At 32.7% G+C, this 26,641-nt stretch overlaps 1 protein-coding gene across 2 annotated transcripts in view; it reads left to right on the top strand.

The window, feature by feature from the left end:
- The window catches only part of LOC118193378 (synaptotagmin-5-like), a 677,594-nt gene that overhangs the window by 544,346 nt on the left and 106,607 nt on the right, over positions 1 to 26,641 (top strand). The window contains exon 1 of one of the 2 annotated variants that reach the window (XM_035364457.2): positions 11,013 to 11,140. The exons of the other annotated variant lie outside the window; for it this stretch is intronic. Within the exon in view, the coding sequence (XP_035220348.1) occupies positions 11,072 to 11,140 (69 nt within the window). The 5' untranslated portion in view covers positions 11,013 to 11,071. Of the gene's footprint in view, positions 1 to 11,012; positions 11,141 to 26,641 lie in introns of those variants that run through there. 2 annotated transcript variants of the gene reach the window in all.

The following is a 26,641-nucleotide window of genomic DNA, read 5'->3' as shown; positions in this document are numbered from 1 at the left end:
TCTATAGAAACAGAGCATAATGGCATAAAATATAATTTTAGTTATACATATTTTCATAATTTAAATTAAAAGAATATGTATCCGATGCCCTTAAATATTTATTGAATTGATTGATTGTAAATATTGATTGTAAACCTTTTTTCTTGTAAAACAATTATCGTACTTTTAACAGTTTCAATTCAAATACAAATAAACTATTAATAAAATCAGTAGGTTATTTAAAATATATTCCACACAATTCCTCTTAGCTTTCATTTATAAAATAAAAAATTATCGAATGAAATAAACGCTGTTTCTTCTCGCTGTACTGAAAGCCTGCAAGGTTTGTTTGGCGTTAATTACCACGCCTACAAGGCGATAACTCGCCATTTCAAATATGACCGACAAGCAGATGTTTCATTTTTTTTTTTTTTTTTTTTTTTTTTCCGTACATTGTTGCCATTGCTCGGTTTGAAATCGTCGAGTTTGTAAATAAAAAATTCTTTGAAGTGTTACAAAATATGAAATCGATAATAAAACATATTTCAAATTCCAAATTTGGGCTTCCAAATGCCCATGTTAGAGTCTAAACATACGTTATTCAAAATTCGATGGCTCTAGGTACCGTTGTTTTATCACAATGCGAAAAACATACGTACATTTATGCAGATTCTTCATTATTTAATTCCTTTAAATATAATACAAGGCTCTAATATTTAGTGGAGCAATTTGAAAAGTGAACCAATATTTATAATGAACCAACGCAAAATGGCTAAACGAAATTAATAGCCCTTTTGGGCTAACGCTCTTTGGGATAATAAGTTTATCACAGCGTAAATCTTTACCCTCAAGCAGAATTTTGCCCTTTTTGAAACATTTAACAATATTATTGCATTTCCTATACGGGTAATATCTAAGGCAGCTACAACAGTCCTCTTCGAAAAGTAAGAGTTTATTAAATGAAGCCAAGTTAGGGAGAGTACACATGTAAAAATTTATTTACAGAATGTAAAATCTGTAAAAGTGATTTTGCAGTACTATATACAGGTTATTGTTACTAGCTGAAAAATGCATAATGTAAGTAATCTATGTTTAAATAATTGACATACAAGTATCTGAAGTATTTTTATGCTAATAGTAACACATCTTTTATATTACATTACTAAAAGAAAGTGGTTTTGGTTCTATTCAATAAATTGTATATTGAGTTTCAATCATGACCAGTGGTTTTTCAGTAACCATCCCCTTCCTGATTGATATATACAACAGATGGTGCCCCTCACGCTTCAGCACACGCGCCCCGATTTGGAGAAGATCGAAAATATCTTGGCGCCGACTTAAAGAATAAGCTTAGCAAATTGCTTAAAATCAATTTTCGTAAAAGCATTCCAAAAGAGCATGAATAAGTGGGTCATGTAAAGGTTTTCATAGAGATATCAGTTTAATAAAAGTAACAAAATAAGCAAATGATATATGAAAACAAAGATATAAGAAACTTGTGATAAATAAGAAAAGCAGCATTTCAGTTTGGGAAATGCTTTAGGGAGATTTATTTAAAAATTAACTTGTTAATTTAAAAATAACCTAATTTATTTCTTTTAAAGAAGTGAAATTATCAATATTTTATTCAAAATCTACTTTATCTCTTACTTCATGTTTTGAAGAATGTCATGAAAAATGGCCATACTTGAAATTGTTTCTTGACCAAGTGAAGACATGCATAATTTTTATTATTTTTGAGTCTGCAAAAACTACTTTCGCCACTAGCAACAACAACTAGCAATGTTAAAAATATTTCTTAGTGCTGCTTCAGAATTTAGATATACTACGGATCTAAATTATATTAGGAATTATTTTTAAAATATGAGCTGATATCTGCTTTAGTGCCCGGATTTATTAAAATACCGTTTTTTTCAAAACCATGTGTTTTTGACTGAATACTTACATGATTCATATCATTCACGTTTAAGTGCTAAGATATAACCTATTGCTTTTAAATTACTTAAATCCAACGACATTTATTTTTCACCAGTTGGAGCTAAAAATCGGAACATATTTTGTTTAATTTTTCGTATCTGTTTTTTACACTCATGTCCATAAATTAAGGATAATGCAAAATCAGGCAAAGGAAGAGTTAGAAGCAAAACAAATTCGACTTATTTGTAAAGCTTATTTATTAAAAAAAAGATAAAGAGCAAAAAAATATGCTATATGTTTGATATTATTAAAAAAATTAGCGATTTTTTGTCCCTGGAGCAAATTACAATAAAAAACCTATTTACAAAATACCAATATTACATGGTTGGTATGATTGTTAATACATTGTATGTCTCCCAGACGATGCAATACAGTCTGTACAACGCCGAGGCATGCTGAGTATCAAATTATCGATCTGATCTTGGGGGATGTTACACCACTCAAAAAGCAATGCTCTCCGAAGTTCCGGCAGACATGTAAGAGGAGGTTGACGGGCTGCAACTCGTCGGCTAAGCATGTCTCGCAAGTGCTCTACTGGATTCAAGTCCGGTGAGAATGCTGGCCAGTCCTTACGGGTGATATCCTCCCATTGAAGGCATTCGCTTACGATGTTTGCACGGTGAGGACGGGCGTTGTCATCCATAAACACAAATTGTGCGCTCACGGCGCCCCGAAACAAACGTACGTATTGTTCCAGAATGACGTCCCAATAAATTTGGCTTGTCATGGTTCCAATTTGACATGCAGGTCAATTCTGGAACCCAGAATAATTCCACCCCCAACGAGCACTCCTACACCACCGTAACGGTGTCGTTCAATGATGTTTTTTGGTGGCAACGGGTACCTGGAGCTCTCCATATGAAAGTGCGGCGAGAATCAGACTGCAAGCTAAACCTGGACTCGTCGGAAAACATCACGCGAGCCCACTGTTGCGGTGTCCACAATGCATGCTCTCTACTCCAGGCCAACTGCAGGCGACAGTGAGTTGCAGTAAGTGAAACGCATCTGACAGGTCTACGAGCATATAGACCAATCTGCCCTAAGCGTCTGTACACGGTCTGCTTTGAAATTGTCGTACCAGTGCCTGAAGAGAGCTGACGAGACAGGTCTGAGGCTGTGCTCCGCCTGTTTCTTTTGGCAGTAACTGCCAAATACCGGTCCTCATTCGGCGTTGCAATTCTGGGGCGACCTGTGCTGTAACGTCTACTCACATTACCATCATCTTGGAATCGTTGCCAAACCTGGAAATGACATTCTGGCAATTCCAAGTTCGTCTGATACTTCCAGTTGGGTATGCACACATTTCAGACGGCCGATAATTCTATTCGCATATGATTCTCGAAGATGTGTGTAGTGATTTTACAGGTTAATATTTATTTTAGAGTTCGATTTCCGCGTGACTCCGAATTATTCTTAATTTATGGACATGAGTGTATTTGCGAGATTAAAACATCAAACATTTCTTTAATTATTGTTTTGAAAAATTCTTTTCTTATTAATTGATTCTTGACAATCTGATTTATCAAACTTTCGTTTTCGTCTCTGTTCAAATTACGCTTATATTTATTTCTAAAGCTAAATTTTTACATTTCTCACAACCATTTTCAGAAATATTTTCCCTGATCTGAAGTAAGTTACGAAATTTCTCTATTAAGCGAGCGGCATTATAGACTGTGAACAGTTTTTGACTACAGAATTTTATTCTGATTTTTGCAGGAAATTCCATGCAGATAACCTCATATATACATTTTATATATAGTTTTAATTGATTTATTTCAAAAGGTTGTTATTTTCATCTCACTGCAGTGATTTTTTAACTTGATACTGTATCTTTTAATAACCAATGTACTTTTGTCATTTGTATATGCAATATCTTAAATTTTTTTGTCCTTGATACCCATCGCATACCAATGTCATCTACTTTTAAAACAAGGAGGCCTTTTTCAGAAATAACGCGGTTAATAAGCAACGACATTATATATATATATATATATATATATATATATCAGTGTAGAAAACTGTTATTGCAAATTGTCTTACAACGGAAAAATCCCACACTTTAGCACAATCTTCAATTTCTTTCTAAAAATTTAAAACCAATTTCGGCGACAACTGAAATATTAATGCTCCAAATCTCTAAGAACTCTTTAATGTATGCTAATAATACTAAGTAGATAGTAACACTGATGAAACCTCAAAGTGATTTTCATTATTGCAACTATTTAGCTTCCTAAAATTGTCATGCCCTATTTCTATTACTGATTCGAATTCTGTTACCTGCAAGGAATTCTATAGCTTCTTCAACTTTAACATACCTTTAATACTACTGCATCCGTAAGTGGCCGAATGGCTTACTCTGGCGGCTTGTTTTGATACGGTTCATGGCGAACGGGTTAGCTGAGTATAGTTTTCAGATGGTTTTTCTCATGTGCAACTTAAATATGAGACATTTCCCTTAGAATATCCTTCATAACAGCATACTTCATAAGGTAAAATAGACAGACTCGCTTTTTATTGTACAGTCATTAGGTTATTTGAAAGCATGAGAGGTGGAGAATCTGCACTACCCTCCTCGGGGTTTGACATTGGACCTCTCGAATACACGTCGAATATTCTTCCAGTTACACTACGAAGGCATGCAGAAAAGAAGGAAAAAAATACCTTGCATTAATCGATTAATCAACGAACCAGATGTTTTTATTTGCAGGCCTTACATCAGTAAAATCAATTTTTATTGTAATAAAGTCTTATCTGAGCTTGAGCAGAATGCTAAATCTCAAATTATATGCCAAATAACTCTAAATTAAGTACGGAACTGAAGAGCTGTTAAATAATAATTTTATACTTCTCATCATATCTTTAAAATATAATTACAATTCTAAAAAAAAATTAATAAAATTTATAGATGCTTCTTTACTTTTACTCCATTCGCTCAGCTCAAGGGACTTAAGTGTTAAATTTCGCGAATTTGATAGGTGTTTGGTTATTTTTTTCCGAGCAATAAGTATGTTTTCCCCTGGTCTAACTGGTTTTGATGCTTAATTTCAGTTTCTTTTTTACTTTTTAAAATATTTAAACCATTAACGTTATCGCATTCGTTTGTTTCTCTTTTCTTGACCTTTCAATTTTTACAAAACTGTAGCGAGAAACATATATTTTTACATATATTATTTTATCGATTACGTTATAATCAACAGAGCGAAACGAAACTTTTCAAAACATCTTTTACATCAATATCTGTTATATTAGAATTAACCAAAGCCGTTTGTCTTAAGTGTTCTTCCAAAAATTTCAAAATTTTAAACCTCCTTTGTTATATCTTTTATACTAAACAATTAATTTTATTCTTTCTTTAAATACAAAAGACCAATTCAAAAGAAAAGTCATACCCTGCCTTATACGTTTTCAATAAGATATGAAAATGAATGAGATAGATTCACGTATCGATTCGTTTAATCCATCCAGCAATATATAGGTTACTGTTTCAGAAGTAATCATAAATGACACCAATTCTACAGTTCCGGCACAAGTTAACATGCATGTAAGATAAAACCTCGAACCAGTGTGTCTCATTCAATGGAATTTTACCTAAAGAAATAGAGTAAAAGACTGATAATACATTACATTTCATATCAAACATCCTTGTTTAGTCTCCAAGATGCTATTTCAGTGGGCCTTCATGCGTTAGGGCTGTTGCAACACACTGTAGGCATTAACATCGCCGTCCATTCTCCGTTAGTGGACTTTGGAAACTTGTTACGGGAAAGTAAAAGTTCTTCAAATTAAAGGAAGCTAAATAATTACTAATGACGTCAGCATCATAATGTTTAGGTAGTTTAGTTTATGCAGCTCAACACGCTAATATAAACAAACGTAAACTGGCTTCATTATGCTGGTTCCGACAATAAATTTTAATGTTATAAAAGCAGTGTATATAATACTGTGAAACTTCATCATTTTTAGAATAAGATAATGTTAACAATTCTTCTCTTAGTTCAGACGGATTGTTTACAATACACAATTCTTTTCATACTTCTTGATATGTTACAAAGTTGAATTTTAAAAAATATAATTTCTTTTCTAAAAGCTGATTTCTGAATTTTTGTAGCTAATTTGAGGCCTTTTCTAAATGTTCACCTGAGGCAAGTGCCTCCCCGTTGTCCCTGATCTGGATGTACAATTCAAAAACGTTTTGTGTACTCATGATTATCAGTAAAGCTCTCAGTGAACAGATATCCAAAATCTACATTGTGATATCGAACTGAAAATGAGTATAATATGAGAAAGGGTCTCCTCTCACGGCCAAACAGGTCGCGCAGTGTGACGGCATACTGTATAGGAGGCAAATGAGTGGCTGTTCTGTGGCAATCGATATCACTCCAGTAAGACAGTTTTCAACACCGGAATGGTTCTCGGAAGAGAATCGCGAGATCAAATTGCCCTTCCAAGAGAGTGTAAAGCAGGGGTATAGGACAAAGATCAGGATATCTGTCTGGTCAGTTGATGCAACGAATATCCTCACTTTACAGATAATCATCAAATAGCTATATGAACGAGTCTTGTCGTTCATTACAGGAAACCAGAACAATCTGTGAACCTGAAAAGTCGAACATAGGACTTTACGATCTCCGGCCGGTACCTTATAGCAGTCAGAAAGCTTTTGCCAAACACATGCAGGTGTGTGCAAGTTTTCAACACAATAGCTGCCGAAACCATTACACCTCCACCACAGTAATGATCCTTTTCCCTCATAAAGGAGTGATGGTATTGTGTTCCTGGCCCTCCCCAGATACAGATAACGCTGAGAATCACTCTCCATGTTGAATCCAAACTCATATTTAGAAAGCACGGTGTCCCACTGAAGTTTAGTCTAAGCTATATATAGTCTGCACCATGCTAAATGCGCTCTTTTGTGTGCTGCAGTGAGCAGGACGGAAAATTCGGGTCTTCTAGCCAACAACCCTATTTTAAGAAGCTTCCGAGCAACTGTAGATCGTGAAACTTGTGTTCCAATGTCGGCACATAAGTCACGTGAAAGCCGTGAAACTGTAGCTCTCCTATGTCGCGCTCTGAAAGTGCCAAATAACGATCCTTATTCGTCGTTGTGGATCTTAGTCGATCTTGGTCAGGTCTACTGGATATCGGTCTAATGTCTTGAAGCTGTTTTCACACATTGCAGCCGACAGTGGGTATTACATTGAGCTCTGTAGCCAGCCAACTGTGTTTATGATTGGCCTAATCTGCCGATAATTCTTCATCGCAATCCCTTATCCATACGTTCGTAACTACTCATTTTACCTGATAACTTATAAAATTTAAATCTTACGAGAAACATGGCGGATGTCGTGAAGGAGTATGAGCACATAAATTGCCGAAAACCCCTGCACTTTTATCCACTTCACAAGCACAACTCCGCAGACACATACGTGCAAACTTACGTGAATGTTTCACGTAAGTTTGCCTAATTCTTCGACTGTGAATGTTTGCCTAATTCTTCAGGCATACGTAATTAGTACCTTTAGTTGAATACGTATCGTAAAAATAGATATAATTTGCAAATTCCTTTACTCTTGCACAAGAGTGTATGTTAAAGTTATTGCTTCTGTGTCGTCCTTGTTCTCCAACTTGACTTTCGTGTACTCAAAATTCATAATTATCCAACTTTTCACGTCAGTAAAATCTAATATCTTCAACATATTTGGATTTAAAACGGAGTGTTGTGTCAGTGTGCGTTTTGTAACAGAAGGTGTGACGCTAAACTTGGATAAAAACTTAATTTGTCATATTACATAAATGTATATCGATTCAATTTATTTGCTACAATCATTTGTACAGGTTGATCTTTTTTGACATTCCCTGTATTTTCTGCACTTCCCTCCACAATCTAATTTTATGGTACCTGAGTTTTTCATTCGATGGACAGTTTACCTCTTGTGTCTTTAAAGAATTCTTATCCTTACTTTAGTTGCCATGACAATCTCACTATCGGTTGCAGACGTGATTCTGTTTCGTATGCCGAAGCTTCTAACACACTTCCGGTCTGTTTGCGCCACGTGTTTCTCTTCTTCCTCTTTATCAACTCCAGACGTCGACTTTTTACCTCGACAGCATTCTAAAAAAAGAGGGGAAAGGAGAAGTGTCAGATCTCTTTTCGTTAAAAACAGGTTACTGCACTTCTAAAAGTATTGGGGTGTTATAAATTGTCCGACTAAAATTTTTAGTGTTTTATGTCTAGATTTAGTAGACTGGTTGAAATACAATACAAGAATGAAAAGTCGCTGGGTATATATTTGTTGTGTCTATATCAATAATAATGATGTGTTCCATAATGCTATGTCAGTACAGAGTGAAAAAACGTATCAGTTTGTAAGAAATGAAAGTAAAAATAGGTATTTTGTGGCATCCGTAGGTAAAATTTATAAAAGGTCTACTACCTTCCAGAAACCTTTAGCCCCCGAAGGCCTAGCGAATAAGACTGCTGAATACAAGTTGCTACATTTCGATTCCATTTTAGCCAGCATATTGGCTACATGAGCGTTTTCATAGGTTTGGTTTGTTTCATTATGGCAGAGCACTCGAAGTTATCTGCCTAAAGAAAGGAATGCCTGGGTGGAGGATTTTCTAAGGGAAACTAGTTCGTATACATGTTACACATGGGGAACCCAGGAAGAAACGCCCATGCAGACAGACCTTTCGCGAGATTCGAATCTTGGACTGAAATTCCAGTGTTCGGCGACTTTTGAGCGTTTTCGTGATGTTACCTATATGTAATGAAAAAACGAGTTTCAGTTAAAACAGACTCAATGGAAACGTTTTCTAAGAATCGAAAATGTTGTTTTCCTACGGACAATAATTTTTTTTTCTTCGTTGTCTTCGCTAAGAAGTATAAAGGTATTTTTTATTTGTCAATTTGTGTACATGAATTTTTGCTAAAATTAACATTAAAAGAATATTTATAGTCAAATAATGATTTAACTAATTAAAAATTAAAAAAAAAAATCTGAAAGCTTTCAGATTTTACAGATTCAAACATAGAAACGTTAAAAAAACGCCCCTTTCTATGTTACTTTTATTTATTAAATATCATGTTCTTTGCACTTAAGGCATAAAATTCAATTCAACAGCAATATCGTAAAATAATTTTAAAATGAGCATTTCTTTAGAATTTCCAATACACAATCTCACTTGCTGGATATAAAATTTTTTTTTCGTACAGTATTGCCATTGCCATCGTACAGTATTGCCTTTTGATATCAATAAAATCAATAATATATTCTCAATATAGAAATCTGATCTTCAATATAATCCAAATTAAGATCCCGAATTCATCACGTCCTAGAGAAAAGCCGCTTACCATTGACACCTTATAGGCGATAAAGTGACGTTGTAGAATTAGAAGACTTTTTGAAGCTGGAAACGTGAAAACGTTCAAAGCCCTCGCCAAGACTCGAACCCTAGACTTCTGGAATACGCGTCGAGTATGCTTCCAATTACACCATGAAGGCATGTGGAAAGGAGAAAGAAAATACTTTATAACTTTCTTTAGTTGCTTTCCAATCTGGCACAGACTTGAGGGACAGAATCCAAGTATCTCTTAGCCATATTCCTCTATCAAAAACCTCTCGAGAGGACTTTGGATTGTATGCGAGACTAGAAAAATGATTAAGAACACCATTTATAATTAACATTCCATCATAAATTTTGTAAAGATATTATATGTTATGTATAAACGATCAAACAGTTCCAAGTTTTAAACAACAAAGAGCTCTGATTAATTCACACTTTATTTAAAGTTTGGAATTGGCGGGAGATAATGTACTGACCATATCAGTTTTTCTTAACTGAATTTGGTGCGCAACCTTTCTATTTCAAGTTGTAAAATATACATGAAGTGAAGTGATATTTCTCGGTAAATTTTTCAGAATAAAAACAGCGAAGTTGTTTTCAGTGACCATGTGTAAATTTAAGCAATGGAGTTCCTTAACTTACTAAAGATTTAATATCAGTTATAGACCTATGCACTAGTTTAGTGCATAATAAATTAATACATTTAATTAATTAAATTTTTTCCCTGACTTTCAATATAGTAGTTTCACTTTGAATTAAAACTGGTATCTAATAGCCTTGTTCTTTAATATCTTAGAACAAAAGAATATTGGATGAATGTCTCTTAAACGTTTTTTCAATTACTAACATTTTAGTGAGAAATCAAGTTAACTCAAAAGTGTATTTGTTATATAGCATGAAATGTTACACATATATAATCATGTGCTGATTATATATTCGGTTTGAAGCTCATGTATGAAATACACGCTTATGAAAAATATCGATTTATAACAAAGCAAATATTGTATGCATGACTTGTTACAGAGGATTTTTTCTGGATTCTCAAGAGTGATAAAGTAAAACCGTCTCTTAAGAATAATGCATAATATGCCATGTAATATTATTCATAAATTTTACCAGATACTTAAGTTTTTACTGCTGTGATTCCATATGTGATGCGTCCTTTATATATCATATCATATATGAGTAAATGTATATTTTGTCATACGATATTATGAGGCACATAGCTTTCGTTCTAATGTATCATGCCTCATAATATCATATAATCATATTATGAGGCACATAGCTTTCGTTCTAATGTATCATGCATGAGATACCTGTAGAAAATTTTAATAATGTATTAATTATTACAAATTTGAGAAATTAAAGAATTTTTGTGATGATAGATCTTTGCGCTATTTAAAGAAGAACCAGTCGTATTTTGTTTTAAATGAAAGTAAGTTTTCTTTACTTGATAAACAAACTCATCTGCGAACGTTTGCAAAATAAAGCTTTTTTGATTACCTGATTCACCAACCTTGAGTTTCAGATTTAATTTAAAAGCGGAGGTAACAAAAATAAAAATGGGAATCCTCACTGACCATGAAGAAAAGAGCAAGGAGAAAGTAGAGAGGATAGATGAGGGTTGATGGGTGGGGTGGCCGGCAGTCCGTATGTGTGACAGCAAAGGATGCGCTGTGGCAGAGGCGCAATGGCAACCCTTACAGGATTTTCGGTCCGGGATAGCTTGCGATGACGGTTTCCCCTCTAGAAATCCCGTTTACATCTGATGGCGCCCCCAGTTTATCCTTTTTTTGAAGACGCAAGGATGGCTAAGTGGAAAGAAGTGGTGCTCAAGGTGAGACAAAACTCTCCCAAAATTTATCCCAACAGTTTCGTATCCTCTTTATTCATTCCCCCATCCCCTTTTCCTTCGTAAGCGTGGCTCTCCACCGGTCGCGGGGGCGATTGTAAACAAGTATGTCACGGTGTCTCAAATGCTCATTTGTTGTCAACAGCGCATTATATAGAGTCCTAGGGAAATTAGCTCGATTTAGTTCGATTTGAAACGTCGTTTGTACCGCTTGACAGTTACATTGTATTTCGCTTTACTTTAAATAGTCAGAAACAATTGAAAAAAATACTTCGTTCGCCCGCGGGGTTTTAAACAAGTGTAGCTTAGCGATATTAAACTCACTTACTACTCTGTCAACATTCAGTTCCCTTGCAAGGGCTTCTCACCACTCTTTTAGGATACAGGTATTTTTTTCTCTTAGCAAGAGTAAGTTTGTAAAATGAGATGTAAAGCGCTGTGAGGAATAATGGAAAAAGGTTTAAAAGGAATGAACGTGAATGGATTGTTGAGTAACTATGAGAGCTTTAAGAAAATTATATTTTGATGTAATTATTATTTTAATTCATTCATTGTGATAAAAAATAGCTAATATCTCGCTCATATATTTTAATGTTTTCATTACAATTTTTAACTTCTTTTACTCATTGACCATTAAATGTATGTTATTACAGATGTGCACTAAGCCAAATCAAACATGAAAAATACTTTGGATATGTTTGTTTATTTATTTATTTTACTTTTATACTTCATATACAATATTTTTAAACTTCAATACCAAAGAAATATTTTAACATCTGTCTCAGACAATGGTGTTTCTTGCAGTTTTAGCCAATAATTTATGTTTTGAAAGATACCTTAATGATTTTTTTTTTCATTTAATTGAAAAGATGTCCATTTACGAACAAAATAAGATAAAGTGATATGTCTGTGAAATGATAGAAATTATTATACATTAAATACATGGTATACTTTTGTGGTTTTCAAGAATACTTAGAGCAATTTAAGTGTATAAGTATGTTAAATTTAAATGTTGCATATAAAGCTGTTGCCTTTTGCATTATAAGCAGAAGTGAGAAAAATGCGTAAATATATGAGAAAAACAATGTTACATAAGAAAATTCTTTTAGAGATCGCAGACGCACTTCATTGTGTTTGGGAAGAAAATCAGAGTTAAAATAGGCTGTAAATTATAAATTCTATTGAATTTCGAAGTAAAATGCAGTGGAACTTCAGTTATATCATGCACTTTGTTTTAAGTTAATGTTTTCGTTTCTTACTGTTAAACCCTTTGCCAAAGGATATCCCTACTCATCTTAATTAAACAGACTTGCTTAGCTATGTTGTGATCAAACTGAGTTCTCGAAGAGACGCTTTTATTGCATGCGAAGTCTTTTCTTAGTTGTTATTATTAATATCTTTCCAATATGTTAACTAAAGCATCATACTGAGTTTTTTATTTTACTTTTGTTTTATGTTAACTAAAAAGCATCATACTGAGTTTTTTATTTTACTTTTGTTTCATGTAAGCTACACAATAAGGAAACTCAATGCTTTTTACTGTTTAACAGTTTTTTTTCTGACCAATATTACTCGAAGTACGAGTTTTACCATTGCAGCACGTAATGTGTAAATGATATAAATTCATAATTATATTTATAATTTATGCAAAAAAAATATTTTTTATATCGAAAGATCTGTAGAATTCTGTCTATGTAATAATTGTATCTGCGTACAAAGTAACTTGTTATAAGAATAGAATAACTTTGAATGCTAAAATAAGATTGAATATTAAAATATTTTGGTGCTAGTGCAAAATCATTGTGGAACTCGGGCTACAATGTAAAATGCTGCACGCGATGTAAAACGTATAATGTACCATTCTAGTAAAGTTATTCTATGTTTGTAATTATTTTACAAGAAGTCTCAATATAGAAACAAATCTATGAAATTTAAGTTTAATTAATCACATTTTCGAAAGCCATGTGTAACATGAAAACTGACAGAATAACCGGAAAAAAATCGGAATTATATAGCCAAATAGAATTTTTTTGAAACATGTGTTCAAAGACATATGACATAGGATTAATAGTAGACGCATCTTCTAAATACTTGTGGAATTAATTCAAATGTATTAACTTATATTTGTTGTTAAATATGTATCACCATCTATTTGTATAATTAAACAGTTTGACCGATTAATTTACTTTTATTCGAATTTTGTAAATTAAATATTATTATAAAGATATAAAATTGAATTCATTATGATTTGTTCTGCATTTTTTTACTACCATTTGCGATTTATTGGCTCGTAGATGTACAATTTAAAAGCATTGCAGAGCAAAAAATAATTAGCTAAAAATACTTGATAATTACAAAATTATTAAACTGTTGTTAAATATGTCAGAAAAATTTTCTTCAAGAAAATCTAACTTTTCTTTCTCATCTGTTTGATAAACTTCTTATCTATTTCATCTCTTCGAACTATCACCATAGAACTGTGCATCATGTTTTCAAAATATCTGATGATAAAAATTTAAAGCTCTTAAAAATATTTAGAAATATACCAGAAAGAGAAATATTTTAAAATAAGTATAATAGATTCTATTTTCTCTTTCTTATTGGTTAATACTCGCATTTCAAGTGCTTATCTGCTGATGTTCAAAAGTAATAACATTTATAAATAAGGTACAATATTTCTTGTCATGGCGATTGCCTCATCAGAAAACTAATTTTTGAAAGAAACCAATATGAGCATAAATAAGTATCCTAGTTAAATATCTCTTTTCTATTGAGACCACTTTCAAAGAAGACCAAAACAGCATTACTATAGTTATACTGACTCTTTTTTCAGATTACATATCTTGATTCCTTATTCCAGTTACTACTTAAATAAAACTGGTTTTCAATAGAACGCTTCTGATTTCTTTTAAATTTTTTGATCTCGAAAAGCTCAGAAATCAGAAGTCCAATTCAGAATTTCCTGATTATAAATAAAATGAGAGACAAACAGACGAGACGGACTCTCTGAAAATTAAATTTATGAAAGCGTAGTAAAAATATATCCTTAACTGAAATAATATTTGTGAACTAAATGTGGTCTTTCTAAATGAAAATTAGAAAGACCATGTCAAGGAATTTCTATAATTTCCTACCTCAGAATAAATGTATTTCGTGTTCAAAAAGTTTTATAAATAAGCTTTTAAAAAATCAAAAGTTGAAGGAAAATAGTATTCCTAGTTCCTAGTCTTCAATATACAATTCTTTTAAGTCTATACTACGCTTGGCATATTCATACAGCAATCTTAATTCGTTTGTAGAACTTATCTTTTGGAATACTGTTTGAATATCTGGCTACATTTTAACTGAAATTTTGTAATTTTGTTAAAATAAAGACCTTTGGAGAGATTTCCTTTTAGAGAAAAGAACATATATTGTTAGTGCTAAACCTGAGAGCCAAATAGGAGTTGAGAAGTGCGACATTTTTTATTGCTAGGAACTGCCTGGTGGGAATGGAATTGTATAATGGCGTATTGCTATGCAGCAGAAAACGAACATTTTATTTTTGAAGCTATTTCAGTAAAATTATGTGAACACTGTCCTTAGCAATATATTTTACAGTTATAATTCGACAACGACTTTTTAGAAACAGCTGTACTTCGACGTTCTCATCCGTTTGAATCTACGAAGTGTAACTTATCCTGTGTTATTCATTAACATCTTCTTATCCATAAGAAAATTATCCACATGAATAACATTGATTATGAATACTTAATTTCCATATCTTTATATAATATTTCAAATCTCTCTATTGCAAAGTTTCCGGATTTTTAGAAAACCCTGCGTATTCCTGAATTTGCATATTCCTGTTCTTTGCTTAGAAACCTCTGTAAGCAGACGATATGTAACAAAAATCAAGTTGAGATATCATAATAATAAAGGCTATCAATTTCCATTCGTCAAATTTGCTGAAATTTATTGAAAGAAGTAGACCTGAAACTTTGCGGACGCACTCATTATTTTTTTTCCTAGAAGAAAATAATGGAATAAAAATAAATTATTTATATTAATTAAATTAACGAAATTTTTTAAACTACCACAGAAAAATAAAAATTTTGAAAGTTATTGATGGTATATTTCTTAAGTTTTCTGTAAGTTTAAAATGCATTTAAAATGATATTTACAGCATTGACTAGTGTTATACCACATATGTACTTGAATTTCTGTGGTTTAGTAAAATGAAATTTATTTGCATTTAACTACGAATTTAATGTTTATGAATAGTAATTAATCAAGTCTTTTAAACTTTGTGAAAACTTCCGTATGTTTACATATCTATTCAGTAAAGATTTCCTATGCCTTTAAAGTATCAACTGCCTTCTTCTTAATTTAATATTTACTGAAATCATACTCCCAAATGGATTTTATGAAGTGTAGCACCATCTGAAGTGACAGAACTATATTTTAAAAAGTTAATTAAAGTTTTAAAAAGTGACTTATGCTTTCCAATAGAAAATTATAATACCTTTCAAAATCCTGAATCTTGGATTTTGAAATGAAATTTAAAGATTTAGTTCATTTATTAAATCATTTATATCAAATTATGTTCGTAAAGTACAGCAGTGCAAAAACGAAAGCCTCTGAATGTCGCTAGTAGTAGAAATATAGTAGGTAATCCTAATAATGTATTTTTAAAATGTTACCTGGAAAAAAGCAAAATGGACAAATGGCCTTGTAAATCGTCCATGAATATATGCTAATCGTTATGATTAAAATAAAAGTCAAAATATTTAGCATTTTTCATTGTTTACTTGTAAAAAGTTCATAACCAAATGATAGTTGCGTATTTACGTCAGTCAATAATATTAATTACCATGAACCTCCCTGAAACACCTGCATCTGAAGGTAAATAAATGTTTCGAAAACACAAGTAAACACCGATACTGAGTAGAAATCTAGTTTATGAGTGGAAATCTAGGAAAGACTTGCTTGTGTTTAAGCTACTCACAGAATGACTACGTTCACATTTATTTTATGAGATTCAAAAGCCTTGTATTACCTTTAAAGCTTAATATAATTTTCTCCGATCTATTGCTTAACCTTTCTAAAGTAACGATCACAATATTCAAATGACAGCATAAAAGATAATTAGAGCATAAAGAGAGCTCAAATAATCAGAACATAAAAGACGGGTTGCATGTATAAAATTGCGTATTTTTTTTTTAACTTTCATTTGGTCCTTCAATGGTTGAGCGGGTAAAATACTCTCTGGTTATTTATTTGGTTTCATAGGGTTTAGATCTCAGCGAACTAGTTGGCTGCATGAGTGTTACGTTGTAGAGTAATTAGATTTTTTTATCCTGGAGACGCAAAAAAAATGTGCAGTGCGCTCGCCAGAACTCGGACCCAGGACGTCTCGAATACGCTTCGAGTAAGCTTCCAATTACACCACAAAGGCACGCTGAAAGGAGGGATAAAATACCTTATATACTCTCCTTTTAAAGGGCTTATTAACAGTGGGAAATAAGGTACCCAATCGCCAAATGCTGTTGGTGACGAATTATCGTTCACCACCTTTTACTTCGGGCGCCACTTGTAGAGCTATTAGGTTTTTTTTGACGTTAGAGACGTGAAAAATGTGCAGTATCCTCGCCAGGACTCGAATCCTGGACCTCTCGATTACGCTTCGAGTAAGCTTACAGTTACACCAGGAAGGCTTGCTTAAAGGAGGAAAAAAATACCTTACATCGTATGATCCATCCTCCTTCAGAAAGACCCTCATGGAGATATCGCTCCTCTTAACTGATAGTTCTTACATTTTCATTTTAACAAAAAATAAATGAAATTTCGTAGCTGAACCTTTTTTTTAGACGACAGTTGTATTTGTCTGAAGGATGTTTAAAGGATGCTCCATTAAATTTAGGTACTTTGTACAAATACAGAATGATTTTTAGAAATTTGTATCTATTCCACAGCGTTTTGCGTTTATATACAGATTCCACATTTGCTGTAAATGAAATGTTGCCTTGATGTACTTTAACTGAACCATCTTTGTATCTATTTGGAATTTGCATGAATATCTAAAATGCTGGGATAAATTTTCTTAAAATCTAAAATGCTGGGATAAATTTTCTAGAAAAGACGTGCCTGAAAACATTTTGCAATAAGGCTTAACTTGAAACTGTTAGCAGAGTCATTAGACCACATGGAAACGATGGAAGAACAAGAAAAAGGAAATCCTTCGTCAAAACAAGGAAAATGCGCTTGGTGTTCGCAAAATCTCTGGTAAGAAATGATTTATCGTATTGGAACAATGTTATATTTGCAAACGAGTCAAAATTGAATACAAATATTTGGGGCCGATGGAATTACAAAAAAGTGCCTGAAAACAATCAATAAATATCTGAAAACCATCATAATTGAATGATAATAAAAGTAAAATAGTGACAAATTTATCAGAAAAATACAATACATGTTAAAATATATAAGCTTAGATCAAAGGAAGAAACCGTAAATATTTGAAGCGTGCTTCTTTCAACTAAACACAGCAGTTAAAATAAATGATTAATGAAGGGCAGAAGAAAAAAATGTTTGAAATGTGCCCCTTTGACAATTCAATTCTGCGTAAGGATGCAAACTGTTTTACCTTTTGTTAAAGAAAGTCATTATTCATCAATAAAAGCAGTTGAAAAGCTGGATGATTCTTGTCGTAAATAATTAATTCAAGAAACATCTGTTGTTTTAGTGACCCCAGCTAAAGTTAAGGCTATTTATCTTTTTTTCCGAAGAAAAGTAGTTAATTGCATAATATACGAGCCTAAAATGAGCTCTATACTATTTTATTCTTTAACGAAAGATTTAATGCATTTACTTATTGTCTACAAATTAGAAAGATGCAACACTCACTAATTGGGGAAAATAAATAGGCAACAATTTCCGTTAATATTTCAGAGTAGGTATTTTTTAAAGATAAACTGCTTGCCACTTTTTCCCGAATTTATAAAAATCGATATCAAGAAATACAGTCCATTCTCGTGACCTACGTTAACATCCAGTGGCTCACCTTTGCTGTCGATCACCAAACATCAGTTACAAAAGATACTGAAATGGCTTCCGTTTTCTTACACTTAAACTAACGGTCATATGTTTCGAAACCTGCGTGTTTTGCGAAAGATAATTCAAAACGTTTTGGTCTAAAATATAATTTATTCAAAAAGTTCTGAAAATGAACTCGAATAATATGTTTTCAGATATTTTAAATAAACAGTTTATATTTAATAAATGGATGAAAATAATGGACATTTCGTTGGATATCTTTAGCTAAAATAACACTTCTCACGCGCTTTGCCATGGAATTTCGAGTAATTTTTTCAAGTAATTTTCAAGTATTTTCCATCCTCCCGGAAGAATTGCTTTTAGTAGAATATCCGAAGCAGTGCCATTTTCCCTTTTTCTTTTCTCTAACTCTTTCTACGCATGTTGTATAGGATTTAAGTAAGGGGAATATGGTTTTATAATTTCAGAGCAGTTATATAACAACCACAAACAAATATTCCTGATAGAATTTGAATGCATTTCGCATTCCAAGTTTTCTTGCAAATACTTTTACGTTTTTTATAAAGAATATTTATATTGTTATATGGATCCGTATTATTTTCTATAAAATTTAAATTTTTACTTTCAGAGACAGCAGAATATTCCCAAATAATGCTGCATCTACCGCCATGCTTAACAGCAAGCAACAGGTTTTCGTATTCAATCTTTTATTTCGCCTCACAATAATTCTTCCATCGGCCCCAAATATTTGTATTTGTTTGCAAATATAACATTGTTCCAATACGATAAATCATTTCTTACCAGAGATTTTGCGAACACCAAGTGCATTTTCCTTGTTTTGACGAAGGATTTCCTTTTTCTGGTTCTTCCATCGTTTCCATGTGGTCTAACTCTCTAACAGTTTCAAGTGGACTCTGCTAACAGTTTCAAGTTAAGCCTTATTGCAAAATGTTTTCCTGAATCCGCTGCAAGTTTTGAAGTACTAAATTTCGTGTTTGATTTTTCATAGGATAAATTTCCGATTCTTTGATGTTAGCTTGAAATGGGATTCAGACTTTAGTGCATTTTCAACAGGTCCAAACAATTTTCTTCGTTTTATACGTCACAGATAGGTGAATGCTTTACATGAAGAAATTTATGGATATTTCGAGTACTTTTACCATGTTGAAAATAATGAATAATTAAATTTCTAACAGAACTTGTCGTTATTATTTTATAAGTTATTTCTCCCACCTTCTCACCATGTCTTCGTGATGTAGCGGTCAGCACGCCCGGCGCGTATTCGAGAGGTCCGTGGTTCGAGTCCCGGCGAGGGCATTGGTCAATTTTCATTTCTCTTGCTCCAAAAAATTACTAATGTCTCTATAATGTAGCGATTTGCCATGCTCACGCAGATGTAAAAATGTTAACATTTTTCTTAAACCAAAGTAATATTTTTAAATGCAGATGATAATTCCTGTGATACAATTCCGTTTAAGACAAAAAAAAAAAAAAAAAAAAAAAAAACGTGACACAAAACGTCTCAACAAAACTTTCGATTGTCCGAAGTTTGATGTAAGTTACTGTTTAACACTCTTTGAAAATGCGTATAATAACTTTGAAAATGTGTATAACATAACTTCCCTGTACGGAATATTAAATTATACGCATTTTTAAGTTATTTTATTACTAGAAATATTTGAATGTGATTTATTTTGCAAAGAACAGGACTTAAAATATAGGAACTTAATACATTAGAAAAGCATTTGAAGTCTGTGTTTCAATATTTTATACAAGACCTATGTAAAATGTAAGTGTGCCACCCCACCCCCCAAAAAAAAAGAATGAGCCACTGTATGTCTACTGAGGAAAGTTTCATTGCTGTGTTTGTTATTATTATGTACTGATTGGTTGCGTATTTCAAAATTTAAAAATACTTATAAAAACGTGCACGCATTTCAATCTGTGCAGCTACAAAGTATCGGAACAGAAAACATTCGCAGTAATTTCCCCCCCCCCCAATGGCAGATTGTGAACAATTACAAACGTAACCCAGTCCATTAATCTATACAAGGCCAGATGTGGTGGTCTCTTTATTATAGAGGCATTTAATAGGTGGGCAACTATCGCCTTTCCTATGAAGGGACGGACAGTTAAAATCATGCCTTCTACGGGGTTCGAACCCAGGCCTTTCGGCATCGCAGTCTGTTTCCCTGACCACTATACCGATTGGGCGGCACATTCACATTAGTTCTTAGTCGTAATTTTATTTCGGCTGCGCAATGATTTTTCTGTGCATTTCTCTGTTCTATACAATGAGGTTTTATTAACAAATTACCTGCGAAAATGATTATATGAAATAAGAACAAAAATGTTATTTGATAATTTTTTGCAGCAAAAAGCGTTTAAAAATATGTTTTCAAAAGCAAAATCCTTTGTCTTGGGGAGATAAGGGTCTAGAATGAATAAGACACAAGAATAAATTTTGAAAAGCGTTCGAATTCATTTAAGTGCGCATGCTTTATTGAACTTATTAAAATATTTTAAAGCCACTGACCATGTAATAAAAATCACACAAGAAATGTCATAAATGGAAAAAATATAATATTTCAAATTCTCTGAAATCTATTTTGCAATTGCAAGACTGCCGTGAAATTATTTCCTAAACATACATATGCCCATTCTATGTCTAATTGAATTAATACAATGATATAACACTTTTATGCAATAAATATATACTTAAATTAATACAAATACTTACCTTTGCATTAATGTAAAAAAAAAATGCGGAGAACAACTGACCGCTACATCTTTAGAATTTTTAACTATCGTCGGTACCCATTTAAAAAATTTCTTTAAAAATAAACACTGTTGTCGTTTATTCGAAAATGATTGTTTAAATGTTCGATATACATATATTTTATTGTGTCAGATTTTGAAAAATTATAACTTTTGTTTTTTAAAAGAAATAAGTTCACGAAATTAAGCTACCATTCTATACTAACTTAACAATTAGATTGTATATTTTAAGTTTGTGGTAATTCTATTGTTAACTGTGACTTACCTTAGATTAACAGGCTTAAAAGTTTGTTGACTCAACGAACCAATAAACTTATTTATTTATTTTGTTGAATTTAGAGAGCCCATAAAACTATAACTATGTTTTATTGAATCTCTGTCACCTTCAGAAAGCAAGTGTTAAAAAAATCTGATGTGTATACCACATAACTTCCCTGTACGCAATATTAAATTATACGCACTTTTTTCTTGACACGCTGGCGGTAGGTTCACTTAACAGCGTTACATCTCATTCATTTCATAACTCAGAATGCACAAAAATTATACAATCTGAAGAATTATCTAATCGTTGCCACATGTTCTATTCAAATCCTATAATAAATCTAAAACAATGTATAAAAAAATTAAACAAACAAACAAACAAAAAAAGAAACAGTTTTTCACAAGCGATTCAGTATTTCTCATTCAATTAATTCAGTTTTTACTACCCGAGAAAATAAAAAACATAAAAACTCAAAATATCTGTGTTAAAAATAACGAAGTAAATCTTAAACACTTATTTCCTCGAATATATCCCAGAATGGATTAAGCATGATTTAATGCGCATTAATAAAAGAATGCGTTATCTTTGTTGTTGCGCAGCTTATTTTCTCTAGATTGGTAACAAATCCACTATTCTGCTAAGTTTCAAATGCAAACAAGTATGGCTGCTATGGTAAAAATAAATAGGCTTACCTGCACTTAAACAACGTTTAAATTGCTGATAATTCTATGAATATTCCATGCAGATTTACTAAAGGCGTAATAACCTTAACCGGAAAATAAGAGCAACATAATTCAATCCTTTTTAAAGCAAAAAATGCGTAATTTACCAACATATAAGAATTAAAAAAACTGAGTTCACTGGGCCGAGTGACAGAGTGGACATAGATATACATATATTTATATATTTAGTGAGCGGCCGATTGCAACCAAAATACGAGGTGCACATTTACATGTTATTACAGTCCCAGATGCAAAATTTCAACGTACTGAGGCTACTCGTTTTTGAGTTATGCGAAGTAAATGCATACGTACGTACGTACGTACGTGCGGGCACAGACGCCACGAAAAAACTTTTCAGAATCCATTTTAAATCAGTTTTATAATTTTTGGGAGGAAAGAGCCCTTTATTTTGTCCTTACGTACAGATATCACGCAAAAAAAGTTTTAAGAACTGTAGTGTTAAGAACTCTTGACATAAAAATAAGCATTCAGAGAGTGAAGTGCATACATATTTTGCCAAAATAAGTTGTGATTAGAGATCTTCCGATCTTAGCGTTCACAAAACTTTTAGCATTCAATAACATATAATTCAAATGTATTTACGGCAAAGTATTCAATTTTCAGACTGGCATTTACGCAAATAATTTTAACATATTGATGTACTCTACAGTCTAAATAACTAAAATTATAAAAACTTTTCAAGTGAGACAAAGCTTGGGAATAAATAATGGAAACCAAATTTTTTTTCTTTTGTTTGTTATATTTTAATTTTACACATACAGAAAAAATACATATTGATATAGGTGTTTATAAACTTTTTGATTCCTTACAAAAAGTTTCAGCTACAATATCTCAGTTTTAGATTTTAAAAAGTTTATAATCTTGAATAAAAATGATTATCTATAATAATAAAAGCAAGTGTAATGTGTCTGTCTGTCTGTCTGACCGAGCTCTCCAGCCAAATCTATCGCACGCAGGGACCTGGAATTTTTTATACGGAAGCACAAAGGGGCTGGCCACCAGACCTCGAAGCCCGATTTTCGATTTTTGAATTAGAAAAATTTTAAAAAAATTATTTATAATTAATTAATCACGGTTTTTTTGACTCACTGATATTATTATTTGTTTTCAAATAACGTTCGATTGTAACAATTGATTTCTTTATTCTAGCGTTAGTTTGCTGTTTTGACGATACATTAAATCGATTAATTACAATTCATTTCTTTTTTGTAGCTTGTGGGGGGGGGAAGAGAGAGAGACAGTCTACATGTCCTACACTACTATTCCTGCGCTATTCACTTATCTACATTTTCTAAATGCACGGGCAACGCCGGGCGGGTACACCTAGTAAAGTATAAATTAGGAAAGAAAAAAACTTGTGTTTGCAGTAGATTTTAGTCAAGAATCTATCGATTTCCAGGGCAAATAGGTACATGATCCACTTCATCAGGAGCAAAGAAATCTGAAAACGAATTCTTGGATCTTGGATCATATCTTTACTGCTGGCTTTAGCTACTAGGAGCTCTTACCAGTATATTATCATTTTACCATAGGCCATAAAGTTAAAAATTTAAGAGGTGTATTTAAAATACACCGCGCCCGAAGGCGAGATCAATAAATGAGAGAACTCATAAAATAAGTTTTGCTAAGTTGCATATCATGGCATAGCATGGGTGATTATATACGTAAATGGTGGCGAGAAGCGAAATGAAATTCTAAACTTCTGCGTGAGTCAAGAAGAGCAGGAGCACGTGATCAGCGACCGGCATTTAGATTGGTCGAGGAGTTAGAGTTCGAAAAATGAAGTTTTTGTAGTTTTTGGCAATAAATAAAGTTCGAACATAGTAAAAGCAACATCTATTTGTGAATTTAAGAGTCTTATGTCTTTTGAAACACTTGAAAATCTTCTAAACTTGCGATATAATCATTAAATGAATAGGAAACTGTAAAAGGTGAAAATGAGGTCATGTAGCTCACTAGGGCTAATGAGTGAGAGTAAGCACTTGGTGTTACCACGAACTTTGATTTTAAAACACACGATACGAAATATTAAAAATAAAAAGTAAACATCTTGGTTAAATAAGTAGTAAAACGAAGAATTCATCGATGAAAAATAAAGTCCTAATTTTGCAAAGTTCATCTTTCTTGAATAGTAACTGCAAAGGAATAGTAATTTTTTTTTATTTTTTTTTATATACATTATATACACTACCACCACTTAGAATTGTGGTGGATCGTTCGAGGTCTTTTCACTACGTTCTCAATAGTAGGGTCATAGTCTGTAAGCGATTTAATAGCTTCATAGGGAGAATTTCTCATATCTTCAAAGAAGTTGTGTGCAGAAATTAGGATTTAGTCGTGAATTGGATTGATATCCAGGTCTTTGTGAATTTGAGAATTTCGCACGAACCAGGGTGCGTTCACTATGCTACGTAAGATTTTGTTTTGGAGTACATTTAATTTTTGTCTGTCTATTTTTCGGGCAGTAGCCCAGGCTGGAACTGCATAGAGGATTATTGGTCGAATAAGTGAGATGTAGATATTTTTCTTGGTACGGAGGCTTAACTTAGAGTTTCTTCCAATTAATGAGTAGAGAGCAATGAAAGCAGCGTTAGCCTTATTTGTAACATATTGAATATGATCTTTGAAATTTAGGGTTTTGTCAATATAGACACCTAAATATTTATAGGAGTTGGCAACAGGAATATCTTGGTTATTGAGTCGGATATTTATATTCACTGGGATATTTTTTCTGTATCTGCGAAAGAGAACTACGCAGCATTTATCAGTATTTAGTTTGATTTTCCAGTCTTGACAAAATTTGTTAATAATGTTGACTTGGAGCTGAAGTTTCTCTAAAGCATTATTTGGACTTCGTGAACTGGTGAGGATGACTGTGTCGTCGGCATATTTGAGTATATTAGAATGAAAAGGTAGAGGCATATCATTTATGAATATTGTAAAAAGCTTCGGTCCTAAAACACTGCCTTGAGCTACTCCACTGTAAATCACTTTTTTTGAAGAGATTGCTTCACCACAGCGCACTTGAAAAGTACGATGTTTAAAATAAGAATGCATAAGCTTAATAAAGCTGTTTGGTAAAAGGAAGTTAGATAGCTTATGAAGTAAGCCAGCATGCCACACTCGATCGAAAGCTTTTTCGAAATCGAGGAAGCATGCCGCTACTCCGTTCTTTTTTGTAAATTCTACTAAATTCAACTAAATTTAATATTTGATGTGTGGTATTGTGGCCTTTGCGGAATCCAAATTGATGCTTGTCTATTAGATTAAGGCGTTCTAGATGATTGGTGAGCCGAGCACTAAGTACTCGTTCGAAAACTTTTCCAAGCGCTGGCAGAAGACTGATGGGTCTGTAATTATTTGCTAGCTTTGGATCTTTTCCTGGTTTCGGGATCATAACAATGATCGAATGTTTCCACTGCGATGGAAAGTAGCTGAGTCTAATACAAGCATTAAAAATATTTGTAATTAAGACTATGCATCTTCTAGGTAAAGCTTGCAACGCTTCATTAGAAATCATGTCATATCCTTTAGCTTTGCGCTTCTTTAATTTTTTAATAATTTGCTGAACTTCGTTTGGAGATGCAGGCATAAAAAAATTAATGCTGGGACTGTTGAGGATGCTATTGACAGAATAATTAATATCTTTTTCGTGATCAGAATTTTTATTTTCATGTTGTTTAAAAATGTTTTCTAATTCTTTTGCATGAATTTCAGCTATGGAGTCTTCGGAGTGGTGAATTTTGCCCATGTGATACAGGGGGTGAATTTGATTGGGTGAAAGATTTCTGAGTGATTTAGCTACTTTCCAAACAGAGTTTGGGTAAAGATCCATGTTTTCTAGGAAATTATCCCACGAATTTGATCGATGGGTGGCGATGTCTTCTTTTATTTTTCTGTTTAAATAATTAATATGACGTTTTTCAGTAGGATTGTGAGTAATATGCCATCTTTTTCTAAGTCTATTTCTTTCTTGTATAAGGGATTTAATTTCTTCTGGGATGTCATAGGGATTTTTATTCTTGACTGTATAGGTAGCATTATTGATAGCGTTTTGAATTTTGGAGTTTAATCTGGTGATTTCCAGCTCAATATCGCAGTCGTAACGAAGTGTGGCTCTGCTGTTAACAGAATTTAGCTGTTCGGTAACCATATACCAATTAACTTTTGTATGAGCTTTAGGGAGAGGGAACGAATTGAAAGCCACGACTGTATTTAACCCCGAAAGGAGTAAATTGAATGAGAAGGCAGCGCCATCTGTCGGCAGAAATATTAGTAACGAAAATTCAAAAATTATGTTAATAGAATTTTAAATGCATAAGAACGTAGTGGATTGAAATTAAAATCTTAAGTAACCAAAATTATATAGTTCAATATAGTTCTTTGTGAATGCGAAAAAATCCAATCCAAATCTTTAAAATAAAAAAAAAAAATCCAGATCTTTAAAACAATCCAATTTACCAATGGAAGAGGCATTTTGGGCAAGTTCCTGACTAAAATCTACAGCAAACACAAGGTTCTTGCTTTGCTAATTTTATGTTTTACTTAAATTATGAAAACTTGATTTTTTCTGTCTTTATATTAGAAAAGATCTTTATCTTGAATATTGTACATGCTCATGAGCAATATAGTTCTTTTCTGAAAATTGATTAATTTTCAACTAAGCAA

This window comes from Stegodyphus dumicola, chromosome 1 (genome assembly GCF_044657685.1).
Source record: "Stegodyphus dumicola isolate Sdum_Otavi_A_Nest chromosome 1, ASM4465768v1".
NCBI classification, from domain to species: Eukaryota; Metazoa; Arthropoda; class Arachnida; order Araneae; family Eresidae; genus Stegodyphus; species Stegodyphus dumicola.
This window is presented reverse-complemented; position numbering and strand designations above follow the sequence as displayed.